At 44.1% G+C, this 21,792-nt stretch overlaps 7 protein-coding genes across 7 annotated transcripts; 5 read left to right on the top strand and 2 right to left on the bottom strand.

Annotated features, from left to right (window-relative positions):
- Positions 1-7,257: 7,257 nt before the first annotated feature.
- FOMMEDRAFT_76642 (COX5B-domain-containing protein) lies at positions 7,258-8,048 on the top strand (the record flags this gene model as incomplete). Its single annotated transcript, XM_007263107.1, has 2 exons — positions 7,258-7,584; positions 7,788-8,048. 2 exons carry the CDS (start codon positions 7,258-7,260, stop codon positions 8,046-8,048), a joined length of 588 nt encoding a protein of 195 aa, XP_007263169.1.
- A 464-nt stretch (positions 8,049-8,512) lies between these two features.
- Positions 8,513-10,051, bottom strand: FOMMEDRAFT_165571 (mannos-6-phosphate isomerase; the record flags this gene model as incomplete). Its single annotated transcript, XM_007263106.1, has 4 exons — positions 9,885-10,051; positions 9,583-9,826; positions 9,068-9,523; positions 8,513-9,003 (listed from the first exon to the last, which is right to left on the bottom strand). The coding sequence occupies exons 1-4, from the start codon at positions 10,026-10,028 to the stop codon at positions 8,513-8,515; spliced, it is 1,335 nt and encodes a 444-aa protein (XP_007263168.1). The 5' UTR covers positions 10,029-10,051.
- A 512-nt stretch (positions 10,052-10,563) lies between these two features.
- FOMMEDRAFT_152232 (uncharacterized protein) lies at positions 10,564-12,249 on the top strand (the record flags this gene model as incomplete). Its single annotated transcript, XM_007263105.1, has 1 exon — positions 10,564-12,249. The coding sequence occupies one exon, from the start codon at positions 10,564-10,566 to the stop codon at positions 12,247-12,249; it is 1,686 nt and encodes a 561-aa protein (XP_007263167.1).
- A 191-nt stretch (positions 12,250-12,440) lies between these two features.
- On the top strand, positions 12,441-13,240 carry FOMMEDRAFT_152231 (uncharacterized protein; the record flags this gene model as incomplete). Its single annotated transcript, XM_007263104.1, has 4 exons — positions 12,441-12,525; positions 12,644-12,725; positions 12,772-12,868; positions 12,941-13,240. The coding sequence occupies 4 exons, from the start codon at positions 12,441-12,443 to the stop codon at positions 13,238-13,240; spliced, it is 564 nt and encodes a 187-aa protein (XP_007263166.1).
- Positions 13,241-13,349: 109 nt separating this feature from the next.
- FOMMEDRAFT_17361 (uncharacterized protein) lies at positions 13,350-16,454 on the top strand. Its single transcript, XM_007263103.1, has 9 exons — positions 13,350-13,787; positions 13,884-13,972; positions 14,042-14,311; positions 14,389-14,457; positions 14,530-14,716; positions 14,807-14,964; positions 15,076-15,412; positions 15,480-16,020; positions 16,097-16,454. The coding sequence occupies exons 1-9, from the start codon at positions 13,511-13,513 to the stop codon at positions 16,221-16,223; spliced, it is 2,055 nt and encodes a 684-aa protein (XP_007263165.1). The 5' UTR covers positions 13,350-13,510; the 3' UTR covers positions 16,224-16,454.
- Positions 16,455-16,766: 312 nt separating this feature from the next.
- FOMMEDRAFT_165569 (uncharacterized protein) lies at positions 16,767-17,483 on the bottom strand (the record flags this gene model as incomplete). Its single annotated transcript, XM_007263102.1, has 3 exons — positions 16,767-16,914; positions 16,980-17,145; positions 17,198-17,483. Coding segments are annotated over 3 exons (600 nt in total), but the record flags the coding sequence as incomplete, so codon positions are not given.
- Positions 17,484-17,829: 346 nt separating this feature from the next.
- Positions 17,830-20,085, top strand: FOMMEDRAFT_131696 (amino acid transporter; the record flags this gene model as incomplete). The annotated part of the gene is made up of 11 exons (XM_007263101.1): positions 17,830-17,934; positions 18,006-18,171; positions 18,223-18,361; positions 18,416-18,534; positions 18,586-18,661; positions 18,718-19,126; positions 19,258-19,461; positions 19,520-19,665; positions 19,718-19,756; positions 19,817-19,847; positions 19,906-20,085. The coding sequence occupies 11 exons, from the start codon at positions 17,830-17,832 to the stop codon at positions 20,083-20,085; spliced, it is 1,614 nt and encodes a 537-aa protein (XP_007263163.1).
- Between the last annotated feature and the right edge of the window lie 1,707 nt (positions 20,086-21,792).

Below are 21,792 nucleotides of genomic sequence, written 5' to 3'. Positions count from 1 at the left end.
ACAAAGAATGAAAGAAAGGAATGTCAAAGATAAAGGTACAAAGAATGAAGGGATGGATAAAGGGTAAGAGACCATAGAATGATACAAAGAATGAAGGGGTGGTCAAAGGAATAGAATGATGAAGTAAGGAAGGGTAGTGGCAAGAGTCAGTACACATATAGTTCATAGACAGTGCCCCCAAGGGACAGAAGTCCTGAGTTCCAGTACAGAAGGGTGCAGAACCCTTGGAACTGAAGGTACAAGAGCAGAGAACCATAACATAGTCCTGGATCAATTTTGTCATATCTTTGAAGACCTCTGTATAAGGTTTATTTTGTCCAGAGTAATTTTGACCATTGTAGTCAATCAAGTAGGTGACTTGACAATTGTTCCTGTCAATCTTGAATTTTTTGAAATATACACTGTAAAGTTCCCTAATATCTGTCATTATAGGACAAATTGATTATGAGTAAAGTTATAGGCTATCAAATGTTGTACTCACTCATACTTTGCATCTGCTTGACACAGTTACAAAATGCTTCCATTGAAACAATGTGTTCAGCTTCATGGTGATGCGACTTATGCCAGTCGATTAAGATACCTCACAACTGTGTCCACACTTGCTGTTGTTGTGACATTCTTTGAGGAAATATTCAGTAAGGTGCTCTGTATAGTGATAATGTAGAAGTTGTCTATTTCAACACCCCTTATATACCCTTCTTTACAGAGAGCAAATGTTGCTGTCAATGATTCTTAGAGTAATAGATGAGTAGTCTAGTACCAGCATTAGACATAATCTCTTGTCCATCAAAGCAAAGCTTTGGTACATGAATTTCTCTGTTATGCTGTAAGGAACCATGTTTCACAAGCACATTACAGTTGTTTGTTGATACCATCACAAACAGACCATGTCAGCATATGACATCATGTCAACATAGATGCCTGTATCAAAGACGGATGCATTTGGGTAGTATTGTTCCTCTGAACTTCAAAGTGTTCCTCCAAGTAGAAGATGGTTGCTAGGTAAAATGTAGCACAGTGCCAGGGTGGCTATCAGATCAGAGTTCTGACGTATTTTTTTCTGTTTCTAGCATGGTGTCTACTGTATTCCTTGTTCAAAGTCATACATAACAACAGTTAACATTAATCAAGACTATAGCATTTCCAGAAAACTATAGCAGTTTGCTACTTTTTCCCCATCACCTTCCCTAAATAGCAACTTCCCAATATAGCAACTTCCCAATTAAGTACTGGGTGAGAAACAACAATGCCCAAATAGCCCTTCTTCTGTGCAACCTAGACATTCTTAGAAGCATTAATATTATTACAAATAGATTTATGGTCCCTATCCCACTTAATTATTACCATAACAGTGTGAATAACTACATTTTCTTGTCTTGTATAGGCTTGTAGGAAAGATAATCATTTAATATTGCCTTAAGAACTTATTCACCTGAATTTCGTTTGAATTCAATCATAATCAGTACAAAATATAGTTTAAATATAATATTTCAGCAGGTATTATGTATCTAAGATGTTCAGATTAAATACAAGAGAGAGTATTTGAGTATGAGCCTTGTAATTGGGCAGTTGCTATATGCTATATAGGGAAGGTGATTGAAAGAGAAAAAGATGCAACTGCCTAGTTTTCCAGAAATGCTGTAATTTTGCAGCTTCAGCCATTGTCTCAAGACATACAATTGATTCTAATGGAACTGCCACATTCTCGGATTTCTTGCCCTTGCCAACTAAGAGTACTCTGGCATTACTGTATTGATAATTTACTTTCTACAGGAGATGTGATAGAAACTTTGATATATATTTTACTTACAAGTCTGACCAGAAGGGTGAGAGAACAAAATATCTACAGATGTATGAATGTATTACATTCCACAAGTACACAGAATAGAAATCGAGCCGGCAGCATGATGATGGGACAGATCATTGATTGATTCAGTACAACAGAAATATATGCATTATGAGTAATTTACAGTACTGCAATTTTGCAGAGAATGGCCAATTGGCTTTCGGAGGAAGTAATGCATCATTACATTTATACATTATCATATTATGCATTATAACAATTTTGACTGGTAACTTGAGTAAGTAACATAATTTTGTGCTGATAATGACCAAAATAGGAAATCACCACTTCTGTGCCAATCCGAAGTTGCAGTTTTGCTAGATGACGAAATCTGTTCTGATGCATCCACTCTCACTCGCCCTCTGCTCAAATCCCAACACAGGCAGCACAAGGCCTTGTACCAGGAGGTCATCTCAGCTTTGTCCTCCCACAGAACTGTCAGTCAACCAGCACCCTGGGTGCACCATTGTTGCCATGGATGTGTTCTTGGATTATTTTTTTCTTTAATTATTGTAGATAGCAATGTATTGTATAAATACTTTAATATAATTATTTTTATTTTATTTTAATAATGAATGGCTATAACAGGAAATAATTATTGTTAAGAAATATACAGCTTTGTATAGTCTGTAAAACATTACAAACATGTATTACTCTCTCAAAACTTAGATATTCTTATCATACTCTATAAAACTGGGAGGTCCAATATTATACATTTTATATGTTGAAAAGGGGTATTACCCTTATACAAAGTTATACTACTTACTTATAAATCAAAGTCTGATAATATACAAAATACTTTTTTTATTATCACTTTTTTTTAACTTTTTTCACATTATAATATTATAATGTAAGCATTTAGACTTTTTCCTGATACATATTAGAATGATACATCTGTATGACTGCTTTCTAGTAACATCCTGAAATTTCATGTCTAGATACATTGCTATACAACAGGGAACTAAGGACCTAACATAGTATGATAGTTAAGTAAACATAACTCTGTTGTTAAAACACAACTGATACATTGGATGCTCTATATCTACTGAATGCTGGTGATTGTAATAGCTCCCAAGCAGCTGATTCTTGTATACAATATTCATAAAATAATAGTTAAACTTCCTCTTAAAAGTTTTCAAGTATAATATGTATTTTTCACTATCAGAATATGGAGAGACTCAATGTGTAATACCTACTGTTGTTATAGTACTACATTATGAAAAAGTCTTAAGTATTGTATTTGCTTGTAATCCTATACATTTTGTACCTTTTATAAATTTTGTCAATGTTAATATAATCTTCATAGGGGGTTAAGCAAGGAAAGTACAATGTTAAATAAGTAAACAAGGATACTTGTAAAACTTGACAATTACAATTATAATAATATAAATTGACAAGTTATACAAGTGATTATAACATACTTCCTAAGATTACAAGGTTAAGACATACTTATTAATTTGTGAAAGTATAATATCTGCTTATAATGTCTACAAGTCATTACAAGTGTTTGAATAGCTTGCTTTTACTTAGTATACAATTTTGTATCAAATAATTAATCAAATATAATTATATTTAAATTATAGAATACAAAAATAGTAAATAATACACTATTTCTACAGTCCCAACCCCTGCACTACTAGCTGCCTCTGCCTCATTCTTCTGCAAGTAGGATTTGTGTTGGAAAAGGGTGAATACATTCTTAGGCTGTTTGATGTAGTCTTTGTCACCACGTTTTGGTTGTTGCTCAGTCCCTGCAAGTTGAATTGCAAGTGTGTGTGAATTGAGGTTGAGCAGGTTGTAGTGATTGAGGCTGTGCCTGTGAGATGAGTTTAGAGTGATTAGCAAGTGAAAATAAGAGAGAAAAGATGGACACACTACAACAGTGTACAGTGAGTGTGGGTGGGTCACCTGGGTTGGAAATCTGGAGTGTTGAGTGAGCTAATTTGGGCTGCAGGGGAAAGCATGTCTGTACAAGCATGTTGTATGTTCTGGCTATGACACAACACACAATCAGAGATACAGTGAACACAGTAATAGTTGTGGATGACTTCAAAGGTGTATCTCTAGGACGTTCTGGCTTGAAGGGAGAGGATGAAGTGGGTGGTGCAGGCAGACTCAGCCCTGGAGAGGTGAGTGGTGGTTACTACTTCTGTTATTCAAAATGGTGTCATAGACAGTACTAGGGAATATAAATGCATACAGTATGGGCCTATTAAGGGTGATGTCAAGCATAGGATGGTAGGCAGGGAAGGAGAGTGCACAGGGGGTCAGAGAGAGGATTGCACCTGAGGAGTAGTCATACATGGACATTGTTGCAAACATGTACTCACCAATTGTTGCTTGTGTTGCTGAGCAGGAAGAAGTACACAAATGTATGGAATTACTGAAGAAGTTGTTTGGCATTGGTCAACAATGTGGATGTGCAAATGTGAATGCAAAAAAGAAGGCAAGCTTAATAAAAAGGAGGACAATAAAGGAGAGGCAATGTAAGAGGTAGAGTAAGGAGTAGGAGGGATGAAAGAGAGACAAGAAGTTGGGAGGAGAGGGATGAGCAACTATTGTGCAAGTTATTATGAAGTGGACTGGCTACTTATGCTTTACAATGAAGGACAGTGTAGCCAGCTCAGCTGTGTTGTCACAGGATCTGAGGCTCAGTGTGGGCATTGTAGTAGCAGATTAGAGAGACAAATCCAGTAATGTTTATTGTCTAGACAGTTGCAGGCAGTGTGCCTGCTGGAGAATGCTTGTAGGCAGAGGACTGGGCTGGAGAGAACAAAAGAAACAACATAGTGTTGGGGGAAGAGGGTTGGGGACATGGTGGAAGTAGGAGGAAAGGAGTGATGAGAGCAAGTGCATCATTATATGCTCTCAATCCTTGGTACTCGATTATGTAATCACTTCGATATATTGTAAAAGTAAAACCAAGTTATATTATAAGTTTAACATGGTGATTGTTAACAATATTAATATATATAATTACATATTATCTTACTAAAAGGATTGTAATTAACTTACAAGCACAATGTATTACTTTTATAACTATTATAATCAATCAACTATTGTTACAAATAATTTATAATAAAATTTTAACATATTATAATAAGAGTTAAGTGCTTATATCTTACATGTAATAATGTAATAATACTAGTATTAAGCTTACTTGCTTTAAAAAATACTTGTAGTTTAGCAAAAAGCTTGTATATTCCTTATATTTATATATAATCATTAGAATTATATTATAAGTAAAATATAATTACTATGTTAGATTGTAATGCTTGTGAAATTATATTATTAAATTACTTTTGCTATTATTAATTACTTTTGTTGCGACTTTTTCGTGATGTACTTGAATAAATAATAGTTACTTAGAATGCTCAATCAAATTGTCGTGATTCAAGGCAATGCCTAACAACAGCATTTATATATGCTCTTTGTATTAATATCACTTATAAAGGACATTGTTTATAACAAACATGCTGTCACTTTCCACAATACAACATTCACTATTACCATTGCCCAGACAGTATCTGGGCTATTGAGTAACCTTCGAGACTGGTGGAACTGAAAGGAGTCGGAACCATATTACTCAAGTAGGCCTGGATCAATTTTGTCATATCTTCAATGACACCTACAAAATGTTTATTTTGTCCAGAGTAATTTTGACCATAGTAATCAATTGAGTAGGTGGCTCGATGATTGGCCTTGTCAATTTTGAGCTGTTTGAAAGTGACACCGTAAAGTTCTCTAACACCTGTCATTCATGGGACAAATTGATTATTAGTGGAGTTACAAGCTGCTAAATGCTGTACTTGCCATGTTGTTGCATTTCCTTAACACATTTACGAAAATCCGTCATTAAAAGAATGTGGTCAGCTTCAAAGTGATGGGCCTCATGCCACTCGAGTATGGCGGTCCACAATGCTGTCCACGCAGCTTGCTGTTGTTGCTGTGACATTCTTTGAGGAAATATTCAGTAAGGTACTCTGTATATTGATAATGAAGAAGTTGTCCGTTTCAACGCCCCTTATATACCCTTCTTCGCGGAGAGCAAATGTTGCTGTCAATGATTCTTGGAGCAATAGATAAGTAGTCTAGTACCAGCATTAGACATAATCTCTCGTCCATCAAATCAAAGCCTTGGTGTGCAAGTTTCTCTGCTATACTGTAAGGAACCATGTTTCACAGGCACATTACAGTTGTTTATTGATACCATCACAAGTAGACCATGTCTGGATTTGACATCAGATAGACATAGTTACCTGTATCAAAGACTGATACATTTGGGTAGTGTCTTTCCTCCCAAGTAAAAGATGGTTGTTAGGTAAAACGTAGCATAGTGCCACAGTGGTTATCAGATCAGAGTTCCGATGCATTTTTTTCTGTTTTTAGTATGGTGTTTACTATCTTTCTCCTTCAAAGTCATTAGCACCAACAGCTAGTACTGATTAGACTATAGCGTTTCTGGAAAACTGTAGCAGTTGCTACTTTTTTCTCGCCGCCTTCCCTATATAGCAACCTCCCGATTAAGTAAGTACTGACTGAGTGAGCAACAACGATGTCTGGAGACTCTAAATACCCTTTCTTCTATCCAGTTTAGACATTCTTTAAGGCATCAATATCATTACAAATAGCTTTATAGTCCTATCTCACCCAATTTTTACCACAACAGAGTGAAAGAAAGGCACGACTGCCATAGCTTCCTAGAAATGCTATAAGTGATTTTGCAGCTTCAGCATTCAGTCAAGGCATGCAATGCTTCTAATGGAAGTTTGGAACTGCCACATTCTCAGATTTCTTGCCCTTGCCAGCTAAGCGTACTCTGGCATTGCTGTCGCATTGATAGTTTGCTACCTATGAGAGATGCAATGAAACCGTGATATTTACTACTTACATGTCAGAAGCGTGAGGGAATAAAATATCCACAGATGTATAAATGTATTATGTTCTACAAGTAAAAAAGTACACAGAATGGAAATTGAGCTGGCAGCATAACGTTGGGACAGGCCATTGATTGATTCAGTATGACAGAAATCTATCATTACAACACTGCAATTTTGCAGAGAATGGCCATTTGTTTTTGGGGGAAGTAATGCATTATTGCACCATTGCGTTTATGCATTGCCACCTTGAGTAAGTAACATAGTTTTGTGCTGGTAACGACCGAAAGTAGGAAATCACGGCTGCCATGCCAATCCGACGTTGCAGTTTTGCGGATGATGAAATGTTGTTGGAGCATCTAATTTGATGCATCTTCAGTTTGCTAGATGCATATAACTTGGCATAATTTTGCACGTCGTAGAAAGGCGAGGGCAATCCGGTAATGACCGAAAATAGGCTATCATCGCTTCCGTGCCAATCCGAACCTCTGCACATCCACTCACCCACCCATCCAACGCACCTACTAGCACCTCACAATGCTCCGCGCACTCTCAACCCTGCGCCCAATCGCGCGTACCAGCACGCGCTCTCTCGCAGCAAAACGCACCTTCATCTCCACCTCGCGTGTCCTCGCCTCCAAAGACGTTGCACACCACGACGAACATCACGCACCGGCACCTCCACAGCTCTACGGCCCAGACAATACCCCACCAGATGCGATTCCAACGGACGAGCAACAGGCGACTGGTATCGAGCGGTTCCAGCTTCTCGGGAGGATGGAAGGTGTCGACGTGTTTGATATGCATCCGCTTGATTCCAGTCGGCTGGGAACTATGAAGGACCCGATTAAGGTTGCTACTATGGTGAGCGTGTTTCTGTTTGTGCTTTTTCTTTTTGAAGAGGAGGAGTGGGTGGGATGTATTTTGTGTTTGAGAATGTTAGTTGAGAGAGTTGGATTTTCGTTTTCTGTTTTCGTTTGGTTTGATGTATTTGGTTGCGCCAGTTATTCGAGTAACGCACGTTTACTGACCTATATTTTTCTCCATTTCTTCCATTTAACATGTAGTTCCCTGAACGCCTGATCGGATGCACAGGCTCTCCAGCAGACTCGCATGAAGTCGTCTGGCTTGATGCGAACATCACCAGAGACAGGCATCGTTGCCCAGAATGCGGTTCTGGTACGCTACTTTTTTCTTACTACTCACCGTCCATCTTTCTTTTCTTTTATCAAATCGCTGACTTTTCATCTGCTAGTTTACACCCTGGACTTCCAAGGCGACGCAGCTGCAGCGCACGCTCACTAAGTAGTTGTGCCAAATTCGCGTAGTCCAATGTGGTGTGGTGGGCTAACAAACTTAGCTGCACGTCCCCTCAGCTAAACTGGTGGTGGTGGAATAGCATGGCACTGTTTGGCACTCGAAAGACAAGATCATGCATGAAGAAAACGTAGTCCTGTATAAGACTGCAGTTTTAATGTTGCTATCTAATTCAATAAAGCCTTTTCAGTTTGTTTCTGGGCAATGGGAATGCTAATAACAATATCAGAACGAAGACATCGAGGACTACGAGAACTCGTGTTCTTTCCGCTCACCCACAACACGAGTGCAACTGCCATCATCGACTACAGTGCAGGCATACACATTCTATTGTCTCTTCGTTTGCTACAAGTTACTCTACAAACCGTACAATTACATAAATCTTTTTTCTTCTTCAGTCATATCTATCAGTACACCCTCAATCAACCAAGCCAAACCAGGCCAGGACCGAAATCAAAGGCGAGGCAAGAAGGCTCTAGAAGCTAGGCGGCTTCGGCTCGACGAACGCTCTATAAATCTCCAAACTCTCCTCCTCAGCCTCGAACACCACACCCGTCTTGGCACCAATGAAATACACCCTCCCTTCACTCAACTCTCCCTTCTCCACTTGCTCTTGCTCCCCTTCCTGTTCACCCTCCTGTCCGTCCCAAGTAACCCTCCCCCGCCCCTTCGTGACGATAAAAATACTCGGTCCTCTAACACCCTCATGCCTCACCGTACTCCCCTTCTGCGCCTCCACTCTCACCACAGCGAACTCCGGTACAGGCGGGTCGTACAATATCGATTCGGCGTGTAAGTCTGCGAATGGATCTGCTGGTGAGCCGAAGGGCCGGGGCTGAATGAGGTGTTTGGAAGGGTCGGAGGAGGTGTAGGTGAGTGAGGAGATGAGGTTGGGTACGTCTCGGAGTTTGGGGGTTAGACCGGCGCGGATGACGTTGTCGGAGGTTGCCATTGTTTCTACGATGTCTGTTTATTAAGCAAACGAGTACTTGTCAGAGAAGTATCCATGTGTGAAACTAGAATGGCTGACCTCCGGAAATATATGCGTGCGGTTCTCCAGCACCAAGGAAGATCGCCTCTCCCGGGTTCAACTTCACGTAATTCAACATAAACGAACAAAAGATCCCTATATCACCCGGGAACTGCTCTTCAAGTCTCAGTATCAACTCTTTCACATCTCTTTCCTCCGGTTTCTCTCTCCCATCCTTATACCTCGTAACAAGTTTCTTCAGTTCTTCTTTGAATTTCTCCTCGGGAGCGGTCATGAGCGCGGAGAAGAGTTCGCGGAGTGCGGATTTTTCGTTAGATCCTGAGGGTGTGCGTGAGGTGGAGATGGAGATGAAGTGCGAAGCGATGGTCGATGGGATGAGACAGCTGAATTCGGATGTTGATGAGATGAATGTGGCGATTTGGGGGAGTGGGAGGAAGCCGCAGAGTGCGGTGAATGGGGTGAGGGCGATAGCCATCTCAGGTTTGTGGTTAGGATCTATACATCATACTATTAAGTCGTCTCTCCGGTATAAATATTAATATATGCGACTATACCTTTGTAAATGGTAGGTTGTTCAGCATGTAACTTTTCTGCGGTTTGTTTATCTGGATGAGTTTGGATGCTTAACGCCTTTTCGATGGCGAGGATTTTGAATAGGAAAGGAATATTCCCGTCTTCGGCGTGGAAGGTCGTGACGATGTCGTCCCCTATGAGAGACGGGTTTTCGGCGAGGTGCTGCGCAAGTGGTGTTCCATCTAACAAGAGTGACGGAGACGATGCGTGTGTACCCATCCACAACTGCTTGCAGTACCGCGTCAGCATAGGACGAAGATTATTTTGAGATTGACGAACTTGCCTCGGCGTATGGAGTGTTCTCGTCAAGCGCGAAGCCCGGGACGCGAGCGGCATGCGCGAACTGTGCAACCTTTGACTGGAGACCACGCTTCCCCCAGTCATACTTCTGCGTGGAGGGCACGATTGGGAAGACAGGCGTGGTCATTTTTGAGTGAATTGGATGGAAAATAGCTGGATGGATTACAGTTATGGTACAGATTTGTGAATAATGAGATGTGACGTGGTGGACGGAGACAGAAATTAATTGAGGACATCTCACATCTCGATGGTGACTATATGCGGTACATCCCGCCCGAGAGCCGATGCTTTGTCGATCTCTTCTTTCGTTGTTCTCATTATATTCTCATCGGCGTCCCACCATTATGGTTATTTAGTATAAAGAACTGCTCTCTGGTGCTAACTTAGCACATTATTGGCTCTGCCCGTCAGCCATTGGCCCATCGGCTGGTCTCAAAGGCCACTAGCAGCACAGTATGAGCTCGGTCTCAATCAAAACCCGCGCACGCCTGGTCAGCCAACCGACCAGGTTTGTTTCTTCATTCTGCAACCATCACCCTTCGTCTCCCTCTCTCATAACCTCAAATTCTCATATTGATATATTTCCGCGCCCCACAATCTCCCTCTATCTTGGCTCTCGGTGACTTTTGTCAGTAGAACATACACGCGTCGTAAGTCAAGACATGTCGAAGAAGAGACGACACACTTCCGCCTCCGACGACAATCGTGCGACTGCATCTCGTCGTTACTCTCTGCACAGCACAGCTACTGCCACTGCCACTGGCTTGGATGTGGGGTACGCTTCTTCTAGAGCTTCTGTCCGACGGGCCAAGTCAGCCCAGTCGCGATCTCCTCCTCCAAGGATATTCATCAAGCCCAAGTTAGAGACTGTCAATGACGAGTGTGGGCAAAGGACGTCTGTTGCAACTGCTCGTCCAACTCAGCATGGGTACAACACCCGGGCAGCAGCGTCAGCCCTCGCGAGACCTGCTCCTCGGCGTTCTTCGTCTCTACACTATTCAACGAGCTCAACGAATGCCCCGCCTTCCAGATTGCCTAGGTCTTCGACTCTTCTACGGCCTGTCAACACCAAGCTGATCTCTGGTCCTGATGCCAACTTGAATAGACAAGACACGATAGGCAATAATTCTTCGGTGGCTATCAGGAAAGCGATGAGGGCTCCTTCACCAGAGAGCAAAGAGAACAGGCCTTCTGCTCAGCTCTCGACTTCTCATGAAAGGTCGGTAAAGCAAAGATACACTCCTTTTATTCGTAAACAGTCTCCACTTGTACCTAAGGAACGTCGAACGAGCCAACAATCTCCATCCAAGGTCTTCCTACTGCCGAAGGACGAAGGACGTCCCAAGCATTACAAGTCCACTCTCTCACGTCATTCATCTGAGAGCGCTGCGGTAATACGTCCTAAGCGAAAGACAAGTCTTGTTAGGAGAAAAACAAGCCATACTGTCTATCCGTCTCTCCCATCTATAGTGATGGAACATTCTCCGCCGCAGTTTGACGTTGGTTTACAAACGAACCAGCTTTCATTAGAAGAAAAAACGATAAGAACACCTGATGAAGCTCTGGCTGCATATGCGTCTACACCTAACGCATCTGCCGTGAAGCCGAGTCCTCGCCCGTTTCTGTTGCCTCGCAAACCAGGTACCATGCCATCTTCTTCCTCGATACACAGCCTCGTCTCTCTTCCGACGCAAGTCCTTAAACACACACCGGTCACTTCTGCTTCCGGTTCGCCATGCATTTCCAAAGCGCGTATTAAGACTATCTGGACTATGATGGACGAAATTAGGCTTGTCAAGTCGGGTGGTCTGCTTACGGATCAACATGCCCTCGTTCCCAGCTCTCAGGCTCGGGTTATTCCACTCTTCCAGCGCTTCAGGCACGAAGCTGATACGAACGCATCTCCACAAGGCGTTGCTCTCGGAAGGACGCCTGTCCGTTCAGCTTCTACTCCGTATCATTTGCTGGCGTCAGCGGCCCGTCGCTCGAGCGCCATACCGCCTAACGCTCTCCCACGTCTCCCAAGCCTTTCACGCGCTCTGGCCAATGCTCTTGTTGAACAGGAAGAAGACGAAGAAGACAACTTCATAGGCATAGAAGATCAACAACGAAAAGATAGTAATAAAGAAGACAAGCAGAAATCCAATAATTGGGGGTTCATGGACGTGAAGAGACTCCAACGTCGCTCAACAGTCTCAAACCCAGTAGTTTCCACCGAAGGTTATAAGGTGTATCTCAAAGGACGAAGCACGAAGCCTTCGCTTCTCTCTCGGGCGCAGACGCTTGCGAAGCTCAAGTTCTCGGGCTCGAGGAAGGTCGTGGGACGCGGCGATCCGAAGTGGAATTGAGTATTCAATCTATTTGCGGTCTGAGAAAGGATTATCCTGGCGAGAGAGTTGCTTTCTGTAGGGCTGTTGCTACCTTCTGGCGCATGCCGCGTCGGTGAGGCCATTTACGTTAACAAGGAAACCGGAAGAAGTTGGTTTGGTAGTAATAATGATGTTGTAGTAGTCCGTAGCCCGATTTTCGCCTGGTAATTATGTACCGATTATCTCGCAGTATTCGTGTTGTTGAGACGCAACGAGCATCAAGATCTCTTCTGCAGGAAGTGTTGCGGAGGCCTTGTGCGCAGTTGGATTAGGCTTGTTATTTTTGCCACAAATACGTTTTGATGCCTTGGCATTGAGGATCAATGGCTGTTTCTAACTCCTCAGTCTCGTGACCCAAATCGGGACTATTTAGGGAGGGAGCGCCACTTAGCCGAACAACGAACAAGTTTCCAGCTTCGCGCCTTGACAATCATGACAAGTGGCCAGCAACATATGTCTGTATCAATTCACACTTTCTGACACTTCTGAATTGACTTTCAGTGGGACGTGTTTAAAACATGTGTCGGTTGCAACTCCACTGGATAGGTCTCTCGAGCTCATGGGTGAACACTTCCAAAAGGACGAGGCGCGTTGCGGTGTTCCTTGTCTTCTGATCGCATGTTGTTGTTCATAATTGAACGACATTCCTCCGAGTGGACGATCGTTTTAGAGACTCTATTCATTGATGGGGTCTCCGGAGACAAGGATCCCAGTTGCCGTTGCCTCCGCTATCCTTGACGACATCGGCCCCTTTACCTCAGGCACCCGTCATGGGATGAAATCAAGAATGACTCTCTTGTCCACCGGCTTAATGGTACACAACTCGCTGGAGCTAGCAACGGACTGCGTCGAGTGCGAAGGGAAGGAAAGAGTCTTCTATGTAGATTTATTACGTCCGACATGGTCCGGCTCTCTCAGCATCGGTCTCTCTGCCGACATTGCGTTGCCGCAAAGAACACTCTCAAGCTAATTAACGGGAAAGTATAGTCCTACTCTGGCTAGCGACGGTTATAAAGACCCCTCGGGGAGCTGTTGCTTTTCTCTTCACGTTTTCGTTCGCCCATACTCTCTGTCCGTCTTGCTTTCTTACTTTCTTTCTCTCTTTCATCCTCCTTAGTCGTTGAACGGCACATCTTCTTCGCATCCATCCAGGCCTGGTGTCATCCTTCCGTTCATTTACATTCACTTTTGACCTTCAACTCCAACACTCATTTATCCGACCGTCTGTGTGGAAGCAAGTATGTTCAGCAAGCAGTTCATCTCTTTCGTGGCAGTTGCCATTTCCCTGCTGTCTGCGTCTGAGCAAGTCCTTGGACGCGAGCGATGGCTTGAGAGGGACAACAAGGCGGTCTTCCTTCACCCTCGTCGTTTCGGGCAGGAGAACCCCGCTGTGCTCAGCCAGTTGAGTTCGGCATGCGATGGTGGAGTTTGCGCTACCCTCGCGGGTCAGGCGATCTCGACGTTGCTTGCTGGTGCTGATGAATGCGCTCAGCAGGATATGGCTGATCAGATAATTGGTGCGTCTATTATTCGGATAGAAATTGAGAATATGAAGCTATTACATTGCATGTGGCGGAACGACTGACTGTTTATTTATTTTCTATCTTTTTTAGATGCTGCCCAGCAGTTTGACGATGCGACTAAGCAAAACATGATTAATCTTGCCGTGCAATTCCGCCAGGCAGAGAAGAACACGCCTCCGGTCCGCACTCTTCCAAACAAAGTCACTAACACTTAATCAAAGATTACTCAACGAGGATGTGTTTTTTAGGATTTCACCACGAACCCTCCGACGAACAGGAACTCCGTCTTCTGTCAGAAGGCACCAGCAAACGCAGAACTTAATGGCCTCGTCCAAGCACAGGACCCAGCCAACGACCCGAACATCTTCTTCGACCCTGCTACGAAGAGCAGCGTTACGCTGGGCAGCCAGCCAAATACGTTCCCCTTCGGTACGGCTAGTTCCGCTTCTGCGTCTGCTGGGAACGCGACGAACGTTACTGCGAGGGCCGTTGATGATGCCACGGAGGATGATGCATGTGTGAGTATAATAAATAAAATACCTCGGTGTTGACAAACGTGATATTAATTTTATTTTTCTTTGTTCTTGTATTGCAGGAGTCGAGTGTAGTGACTGTCACTGTCTCTGCAACTAACAATGCCGCTGCTGCTGAAACTGGTGATTGTGTTCGTATATCTCACCTTACCATTTTCAAGCACCTTCGACTAATTGAGCTCGGTTATAATTCTCGGTTTTAGACTCTTGTCACATTGACTGTTGGTGCTGATCCGACTGCGACTGCTACGAACGCGGGCGATGCGCCGGCAGCTACAAGCACTGCTGCTTCCGGCATCGGTGACTTCGGTTCCTGCTCCGTCCCGCAAATCGAATTCGGTACAGGTTTCGACAACAGGAAGGAGACGAGTTTCGAGCCTGTTGACGAGGGTAAGTTCACGCCAAACCGGTCTTACAACAAAAAAGAAAGCAAGAAGATGCTCACGATGACATCGTCCTTTTTCTTCCTGCGTTATATAGCTTCGTTCAACCATGGATCGGCGCAGAACATTGATATCATTACGCAATTCATTTGTGATACTTTGACGAACAGCTGCGGTGCAGACCAGACTGCGAAGGATACCTGCAAGACCGCCCAAGCTGCTGCTGATGCGCAGACTCCCAAGACTGGTGCTCAGGTACGTCGTTATTTCAACTCTGATTTCTAGATTCGGCGTTTCGCATTTCCTCGATTATTCGTATCTCATTTTAATAACTCACGGAATAATTTCGTCTTTCCCGTTTTTTAGGCTGATGCATTCAATGCTGCCTTCGGCATTACGACGAACTTCGCGAGCGTTGCGGCAGTCGATGACCAAGGCAACGTCGTCGCTGGTACAGGTTCTGGTACAGCTGCATCTAGTGCTGCTGGATCTGATGACGCCGCTGCGTCAAGCACTGCTGCTGCGGTTACCCCTGCAGCTACGGATAGTTCTAGCAGCTCTAGTAGTTCGTCAACGAGCACTGGTGCTTCTTCGGGTGCTGCATCCGGTGTTGGTGACTTTGGCTCCTGCTCTGTCCCGCAAATCGAATTCGGTACTGGTTTCGACAACAGGAAAGAGACGAGCTTCGAGCCTGTCGACAAGAGTAAGTTTGTTCAATCTGAGCAAAGTAAAGTGGAAGCAAAAGGCTTATGCGCTTTACTTTGCTGTAGCTTCGTTCAACCACGGATCTGCACAGAACATCGACATCATCACCCAGTTCATATGCGATACGCTGACAAACAGCTGTGGTGCGGACCAAACCGCAAAGGACACTTGCAAGACCGCTCAAGCCGCCGCAGACGCACAAACTGCAAAGACTGGTGCTCAGGCAGACGCATTCAACGCTGCGTTCGGTATTACCACCAACTTCGCGAGCGTCGCAGAGGTCGACGACCAGGGTAACGTCGTCTCCGGTACTGGTTCAGCCGCTTCCGGTGCAGGGAACGCAAACGCTGGCAACGCGAACAACAACGCTGCCTCCAACGCTACTCCCGCTGCGTCGTCTAGCGCGGCTGCAGCAACTGCCACGGCTGCCTCCAACTCTGGTAACTCTGCCAGCGGTTCGTCGGCGGCGAGCGGAGGTAACTTGCAGTCCTTCACTGGTAACCTTGGTGCATCTGCTCCGGCGGTGACGGCCCTTGGGAACGGCCAGTTCCAGGTAGACGGAAACTCGGCGTTTAACAGCCTCCAGAACGCTCTTACTCGTTCTTGGTGAGTTTTTCATCCATCGTCTTGCCCTTTTTTATATTATCGAATAAGAGGGGATTTCTGACTGATATGTTTACAGCGACGTACAGCACAACCAATGTGCCAACGCTGCGAACGCCTCAGGAAACCAGGGTGACCTGACAGTCGATGCATGCGGGCAGCAGCAAGATCAATGCAACGCGCAAGCTCAATCAGCCTCTGCGTAAAAATTTGTTACCTTGGCATCTTGCATCTTGCATTTCTCTCGTGCGTAGAGTTAGAACTCTATATACTTGTCTACCTGTCTACCTGTCGCATGACGGACGGATTTTAGTTATTATTTGACTGCTGGATACCACCCACCCCCTTTTTATTGCTGTTTCTCCTGTATTCTTACGATTGCATTGGTTTTGATTTTTGAATTCTTTCTCGTTTGGCTTGACTTGATTTTCAATGAGAACATGGGCTTCGAACGTACGTACGTTAATTTGATGTGATATATGAGGTTGCATGTAATATGCATGTATGGAGATTGGACAAGCGCACTGTAAATAAAGAACAACAGGTACCGCCAGATGAGCTGCGTTGAGTTGAGTTCTTGCGCATCTATTTCAGTGTTATTCCTGGTGCTGGAGGTAATGATGGTGTAACCACTGGTCTAATTGGCCAAGTAGTCAGAAAGCCTCCTAAATGCTGCGAAGTGAAGGGTTGTGAGATCTCACGCGTAAATCTTGCTCGTGACCATCAGCACCAACAGACAACGAGTAGGACCGAGATAATAAATACGCAATGTTCCTCTTACATGCATACATAGAAGTACTTTGTACAATGTACCGTGGAAACCAACGAACGGAGGAAGTCCGCAGCAGAAGGGATTGAAACACAAGAATGCCGATAAATGTATAAATTAAGATAGAACTGCAAGGCCATTACAATCAATTATCAGTAAGCGCAGCAGTCTTTCTTGGGTCAGATTCACGCACGATAATAAATCGATCGAGAATGTGTATAGAGCATGGTCGTTGCCTTCGCGATAAACTTTATGTGGACTCGGGTCGCTCGGCGCCACGGATGCGAGTGCGTCCGTCTGCGAGCACCTCAGTAATAATCGGGCTGGCGGCTGGACGGAAACGATGTTCCTCCGAGTAACTGGACATTACATTGAGAGGAAGTCAATCAGCTAAGTAATGCTTAGTGAGACTCTTGCGCGAGGTAAAGACGTGCCGATCTGAATAAATGACGCCAGAGCGCCGCACACCCGCTGCGTCAAGTACGAGCATCGTAAACCATAGCGAGAGTACGACGAGTGCGAACGAGACGAAAAACCTCCTTGAGATCAGTTTCTTTGTTATGTTGGAGTGGTTATCTTGTGTAGCGTTTTGCTCGACGTCCGTTTCGTCTTCAGGTTTTGGTTCGTACGCTGGTGGAGCTTCGAGTGGCACAGTTAGATGCTCCCTTTGAGAGTTATTAAAGTTGAGTTCAGACATTGTAGTCGTTCGATGTAAGAGCAATAACAAGACTATTGGACTTGTCGTGGACGGCGTAAATTGAAAGATTTCTTGCCGTCGTGATTCGCTGATCCTGGATCACGAGCACGTGACTCGAAGCCGATCTTCCGCATTCCCGTTTAAGAAGTTACGAACGCACCATTGCAATGCAAAATGGCGTTAAGTCTGAAACCCAGCGGTCTGACTGATGAAGCTCCATTTGCGAACGCTGTTCGGCGCTCTCGTTATCTCTATGACTGTGTGATACCCGTCAGTCTTGTTCTTAAATAGGGTACCTCTTTCCCTTCACCTCTAACAACCACCACTCTCTCCTGATCATTTCACCATGACCGTAGTCCCACCAGAAGGCGACGTAGAATATGCACAGGATAATATTGAAGCAGTAGAAGAGGATGAGAGTGCCTCGCTACTTGGAGCTCCTGTAGAGAAAGTAAGCTCTCTCTGTCGTTTACCAAATTACCAATAATATGAAACAAACATCCCCTCTAACGAAAAATAAAGATCAATCCCCTCGGTCGTGAGGTAACACTACTATCATGCATTATGCTCAACTTGGGACAGATGCTAGGCTCTGGTATATTCTCCGTTCCCGGAGTGGTCTTGAACTCTGTAGGCTCTATCGGCTTGTTCTTTATCGCTTGGGTTCTTGCCCCTGTCTTTGCTTATGGTTCGTATTACTGAAAGGCTGTTCCAGTTCCTGAGCTGATAGTCATCTTAGCTGGTCTTTCGCTATATAGCGAGCTTGCGAGCATGTTTCCGAATAGATCGGGTGCCGAAGTTGTGTATCTTGAACAAGCATATCCACGACCTAGGTTTCTGGTGCCAGTATCTTTTGCAGTGACGACTGTCTTGCTTTCGTATGTTCCTTCTGACGTTCTACTTGAGAATATGCCTCCTAAATTCGTGTACAGATTCAGCGCGACAAACTCAATAGTTTTCGCCCAATACTTCATGATTTTGTTTGACATACCTGCTACGGCGGCCCGACAGACTGTTATTGCACTTATTGTGGCAACTGTAGCCGTCGCAGGTCTGTTGTTCCGCCTTTGTACGGTAAAACTGTACTCACTCTATCCAATAGTCGTGGGTATTTCAACGAAGTGGTCTCTACGCGTAGTGAACGTCATTACAGGCATCAAGGCTTTGTCACAGATATTGTACGATTTTTCGTCATTCTCTCCCCATTTACCGTTACTAAATGATCTGCTTGCAGCATGGTTGCAGCCGGTTTAGCTGTTCTTGTTGGGATCACACGCATCAAGGATCCATTCTCCAACTTTGCGGACCCTTGGGCAGACAGTTCGCTGAATGGTAACGCTTTAGCCACCGCCTTTGTCAAAACTCATTTTGCCTTCGTTGGCTGGGCCAACTCCTTCAACGTCTTGGCGGAAGTCAAACGCGAACCTGTCCGGACCGTTCGGAATGCTGGCCGCATTTCCCTGGTCCTTGTATCTGTTTTGTTTCTTTTGACAAACGTCGCATATATCGCCGCCATTCCGAAAGAAGAGATCAAACAATCTGGTCAACTTGTTGGTGCACTGTTCTTTCAAAAAGTATTTGGTGAGACGTGGACGGCGAAGATTCTCCCTGTAATGGTCGTATTCAGTTGCTTTGGAAATGTTGTGAGTGAATTTAAATGTCTACATTTTTTTCACGAAATATTAAATGGGCTACTTCTATCCGTCAGATTGCTGTCGTAAGTAGTATCTTGCAGGTCGACTTTAAGCTTTATTTGATCGTATGTATGTTACAGACCGTCGGTCAGGCTCGGGTTATCCGAGAAGTTGCGCGCCAAGGGCTTCTTCCATGGCCAGAGTTCTTCGCTTCCACAAAACCATTCGGGACGCCCCTTGGACCAGTGCTCCTGAAACATATTTTAACCATTTTAGTCATCCTCGCTCTTCCTGCTGCAGATGCATTCAATTTCTTACTTGATCTTGCCTCTTATCCGCACCTGGTGAGTCTGGCATGAAGGTCTCAGAATGGTATTTGCTTAATTATATTTCATTTCACAGTTCTTTGCGGTTGCCACCGGATTTGGCGTTTGGATACTTAGAAAGAGACATGTGACACAAAAAATACCATTCAGTGGATTCAAGGCGTCAAATGTATCGATTGTGCTGTACCTGTCGAGTTGTATTTTCTTAACTATCATGCCATGGTAATCCCTCGGACTCCTATTCTTTTGGAGCTTATCTGACCACGAATTCCAGGATTCCGCCAGAAGATGGTCATGCAGACGTATCATTCTGGTATGCAACGTAAGTGAACTTCTAGCCGACATATTTAGCTGTGAGCTAACTAAATCATAGGTATTGTGTTGTAGGAATTGGAATCCTCCTCGTATGTTCTTCCTTCCCAAGTAGCTCGCGCAAGCATTTAGCTGACAATACTTGCGAAGGTTTGTGCACTGTACTACTACGTCTGGATTGTGCTCATCCCACGAATCGGTGGATACGAGTATGTGGAAGAAGTGGAGGAGATCGAAGGTGGCGCGAGGCTTGCAAAACTTGTACGGAAATACCACTCACATTCCACATTGCCCGATTCGAGCCCAAGCGAGCGGGATCCCTTACTATGAGTGGGATTAATCATTGTAATTGGACATGGACACTATTCACCCAGTCTACAATTCTGTGTGCTTCTAGAGCGTAATATGCGTAATTGCGTGTGCATAACTTTTTGTTCCGTAGCTTTCAACTTTCTAGCCTAAGCAAATGGAAATATCGCAACAATGCATCGCCATCACGGCTTCGTCACATCTTTCATAGCAAACTGCCAATACCAGAGTGCTCTCACAGCCTCTCAGTTAGGGAAATGGCGAGGATTCCGAGGAGGCCGTGGCGTTTCAGTTGGCTACATTGCACATCTTGGACTAGTGCTATATGTACGAAAATTGTTAAACCAAATTCATGACTATGCTATGTCCAAAACAGGAAAGGTTCTAGTCTTTCTATTGGTCGAGTTATGCATGGCGTCTTAGCCCGATGCTATATTTACAAGTATTAATAAATCAAATTCGTGCTCATACTATGTCAAAAGCAGGAAAAGTGCATCAGAACTTCTATCTAACAACCGTATTGGTATTGTGATCCGTTCTGCTGAGGTCGCCACCAAAACACCTTTCTACTTGGAGAACACTTGTGTGGAGAGACGTTACCCATTATTTATTAGTCTTTCACGAATGCGCTTGCAACTGCATGATGTAGGAACGTGACACGACGCCCACCTGTGATGTTACCAACAGTGCAGTGCAGGTGCACATCACCAAAACGTGCAGAATCTGACAAGGCAATATATTTACATGTAGACTTTATAAGCAAATATAAGGATCCACAATATGTAAAAAATATATGTCTTAGCAGTAAATTCCAATACATTTTCGTGTTCGATTTGGTGATGCAGGTGCGTGATGTTCATCATGGGATTCCTTGGAGGTGAAGGTGCATTTTACTGAATAAGAGCACATGTTAGTGCATGCGTCAGAGCATTGTAAGGTGTTATCTATGCTGTATGGGTGGATGAGTGGATGAGTGGATGAGTGGATGAGTGGATGAGTGGATGAGTGGATGAGTGGATGAGTGGATGAGTGGATGAGTGGAAGAGAAAGAGAAGTCGGTAATTGGTAAGAAGATGAAGAGTCAGTAATACTAACGGAAGCGACGATTGCCTATCTCGGTCTTATCCAGATTGCATTCACCTACTCACTCTCAATACCCCTAATATTATCACAAGTCAATTCAAATGGCTATACTCCGCAACTAAACGATACAACCTAAGCTCACCGTCTCATAAAATCATAGTTTAGACATAGGCCTCCTTATTGTTCCAGACTGAACGACTTCGGAGTCGTCAGACGAGTCTGTCCCAGAAATATCTAACTCGTGCAGAATCTCCTCTGTATGCTGTGTCTAGGTTTCAATATCGTAGACTCTCTATGTTAATCTAGTTGGGATTCAGGTGAAATGTGATGACGTTTGGGTGTTGGAGAGTCTGCAGCTTTTGCTGCATCCTGTGGCAACAATACAGGTTGTGCATGCATTCAACTCTACAGGACAAATAAATCACACTTTGGTGTTTTCAATGGCAGCAACTTACGAAAAACCCTTCCTTGCAATACATGCATATATTCATCTTCTGTCTTTGTCCTGAGCCCTCCCTCAAGAAAGGCAACCCAGACGCAGCTAGTCTGCTTCATTAGTCTAAATTTCTGCATTTCAAGTACAACTGAGGGTGATTTCTCAATACAAATTCGAGATCACTGCAGTTCAAGACCATCGGGAAAAAG

This window comes from Fomitiporia mediterranea, assembly GCF_000271605.1.
Source record: "Fomitiporia mediterranea MF3/22 unplaced genomic scaffold FOMMEscaffold_2, whole genome shotgun sequence".
NCBI lineage: Eukaryota > Fungi > Basidiomycota > Agaricomycetes > Hymenochaetales > Hymenochaetaceae > Fomitiporia > Fomitiporia mediterranea.
This window is presented reverse-complemented; position numbering and strand designations above follow the sequence as displayed.

What these genes read in the sequence shown, in the direction of transcription:
- FOMMEDRAFT_17361 (XM_007263103.1), top strand. Translation starts at nt 13,511, where the DNA reads ATGTTCAGCAAGCAGTTCATCTCTTTCGTGGCAGTTGCCATTTCCCTG. An exon ending in TATGGCTGATCAGATAATTG is followed by an intron (nt 13,788 to 13,883) that starts GTGCGTCTATTA and finishes TATCTTTTTTAG; the next exon opens with ATGCTGCCCAGCAGTTTGAC. An exon ending in CCACGGAGGATGATGCATGT is followed by an intron (nt 14,312 to 14,388) that starts GTGAGTATAATA and finishes CTTGTATTGCAG; the next exon opens with GAGTCGAGTGTAGTGACTGT.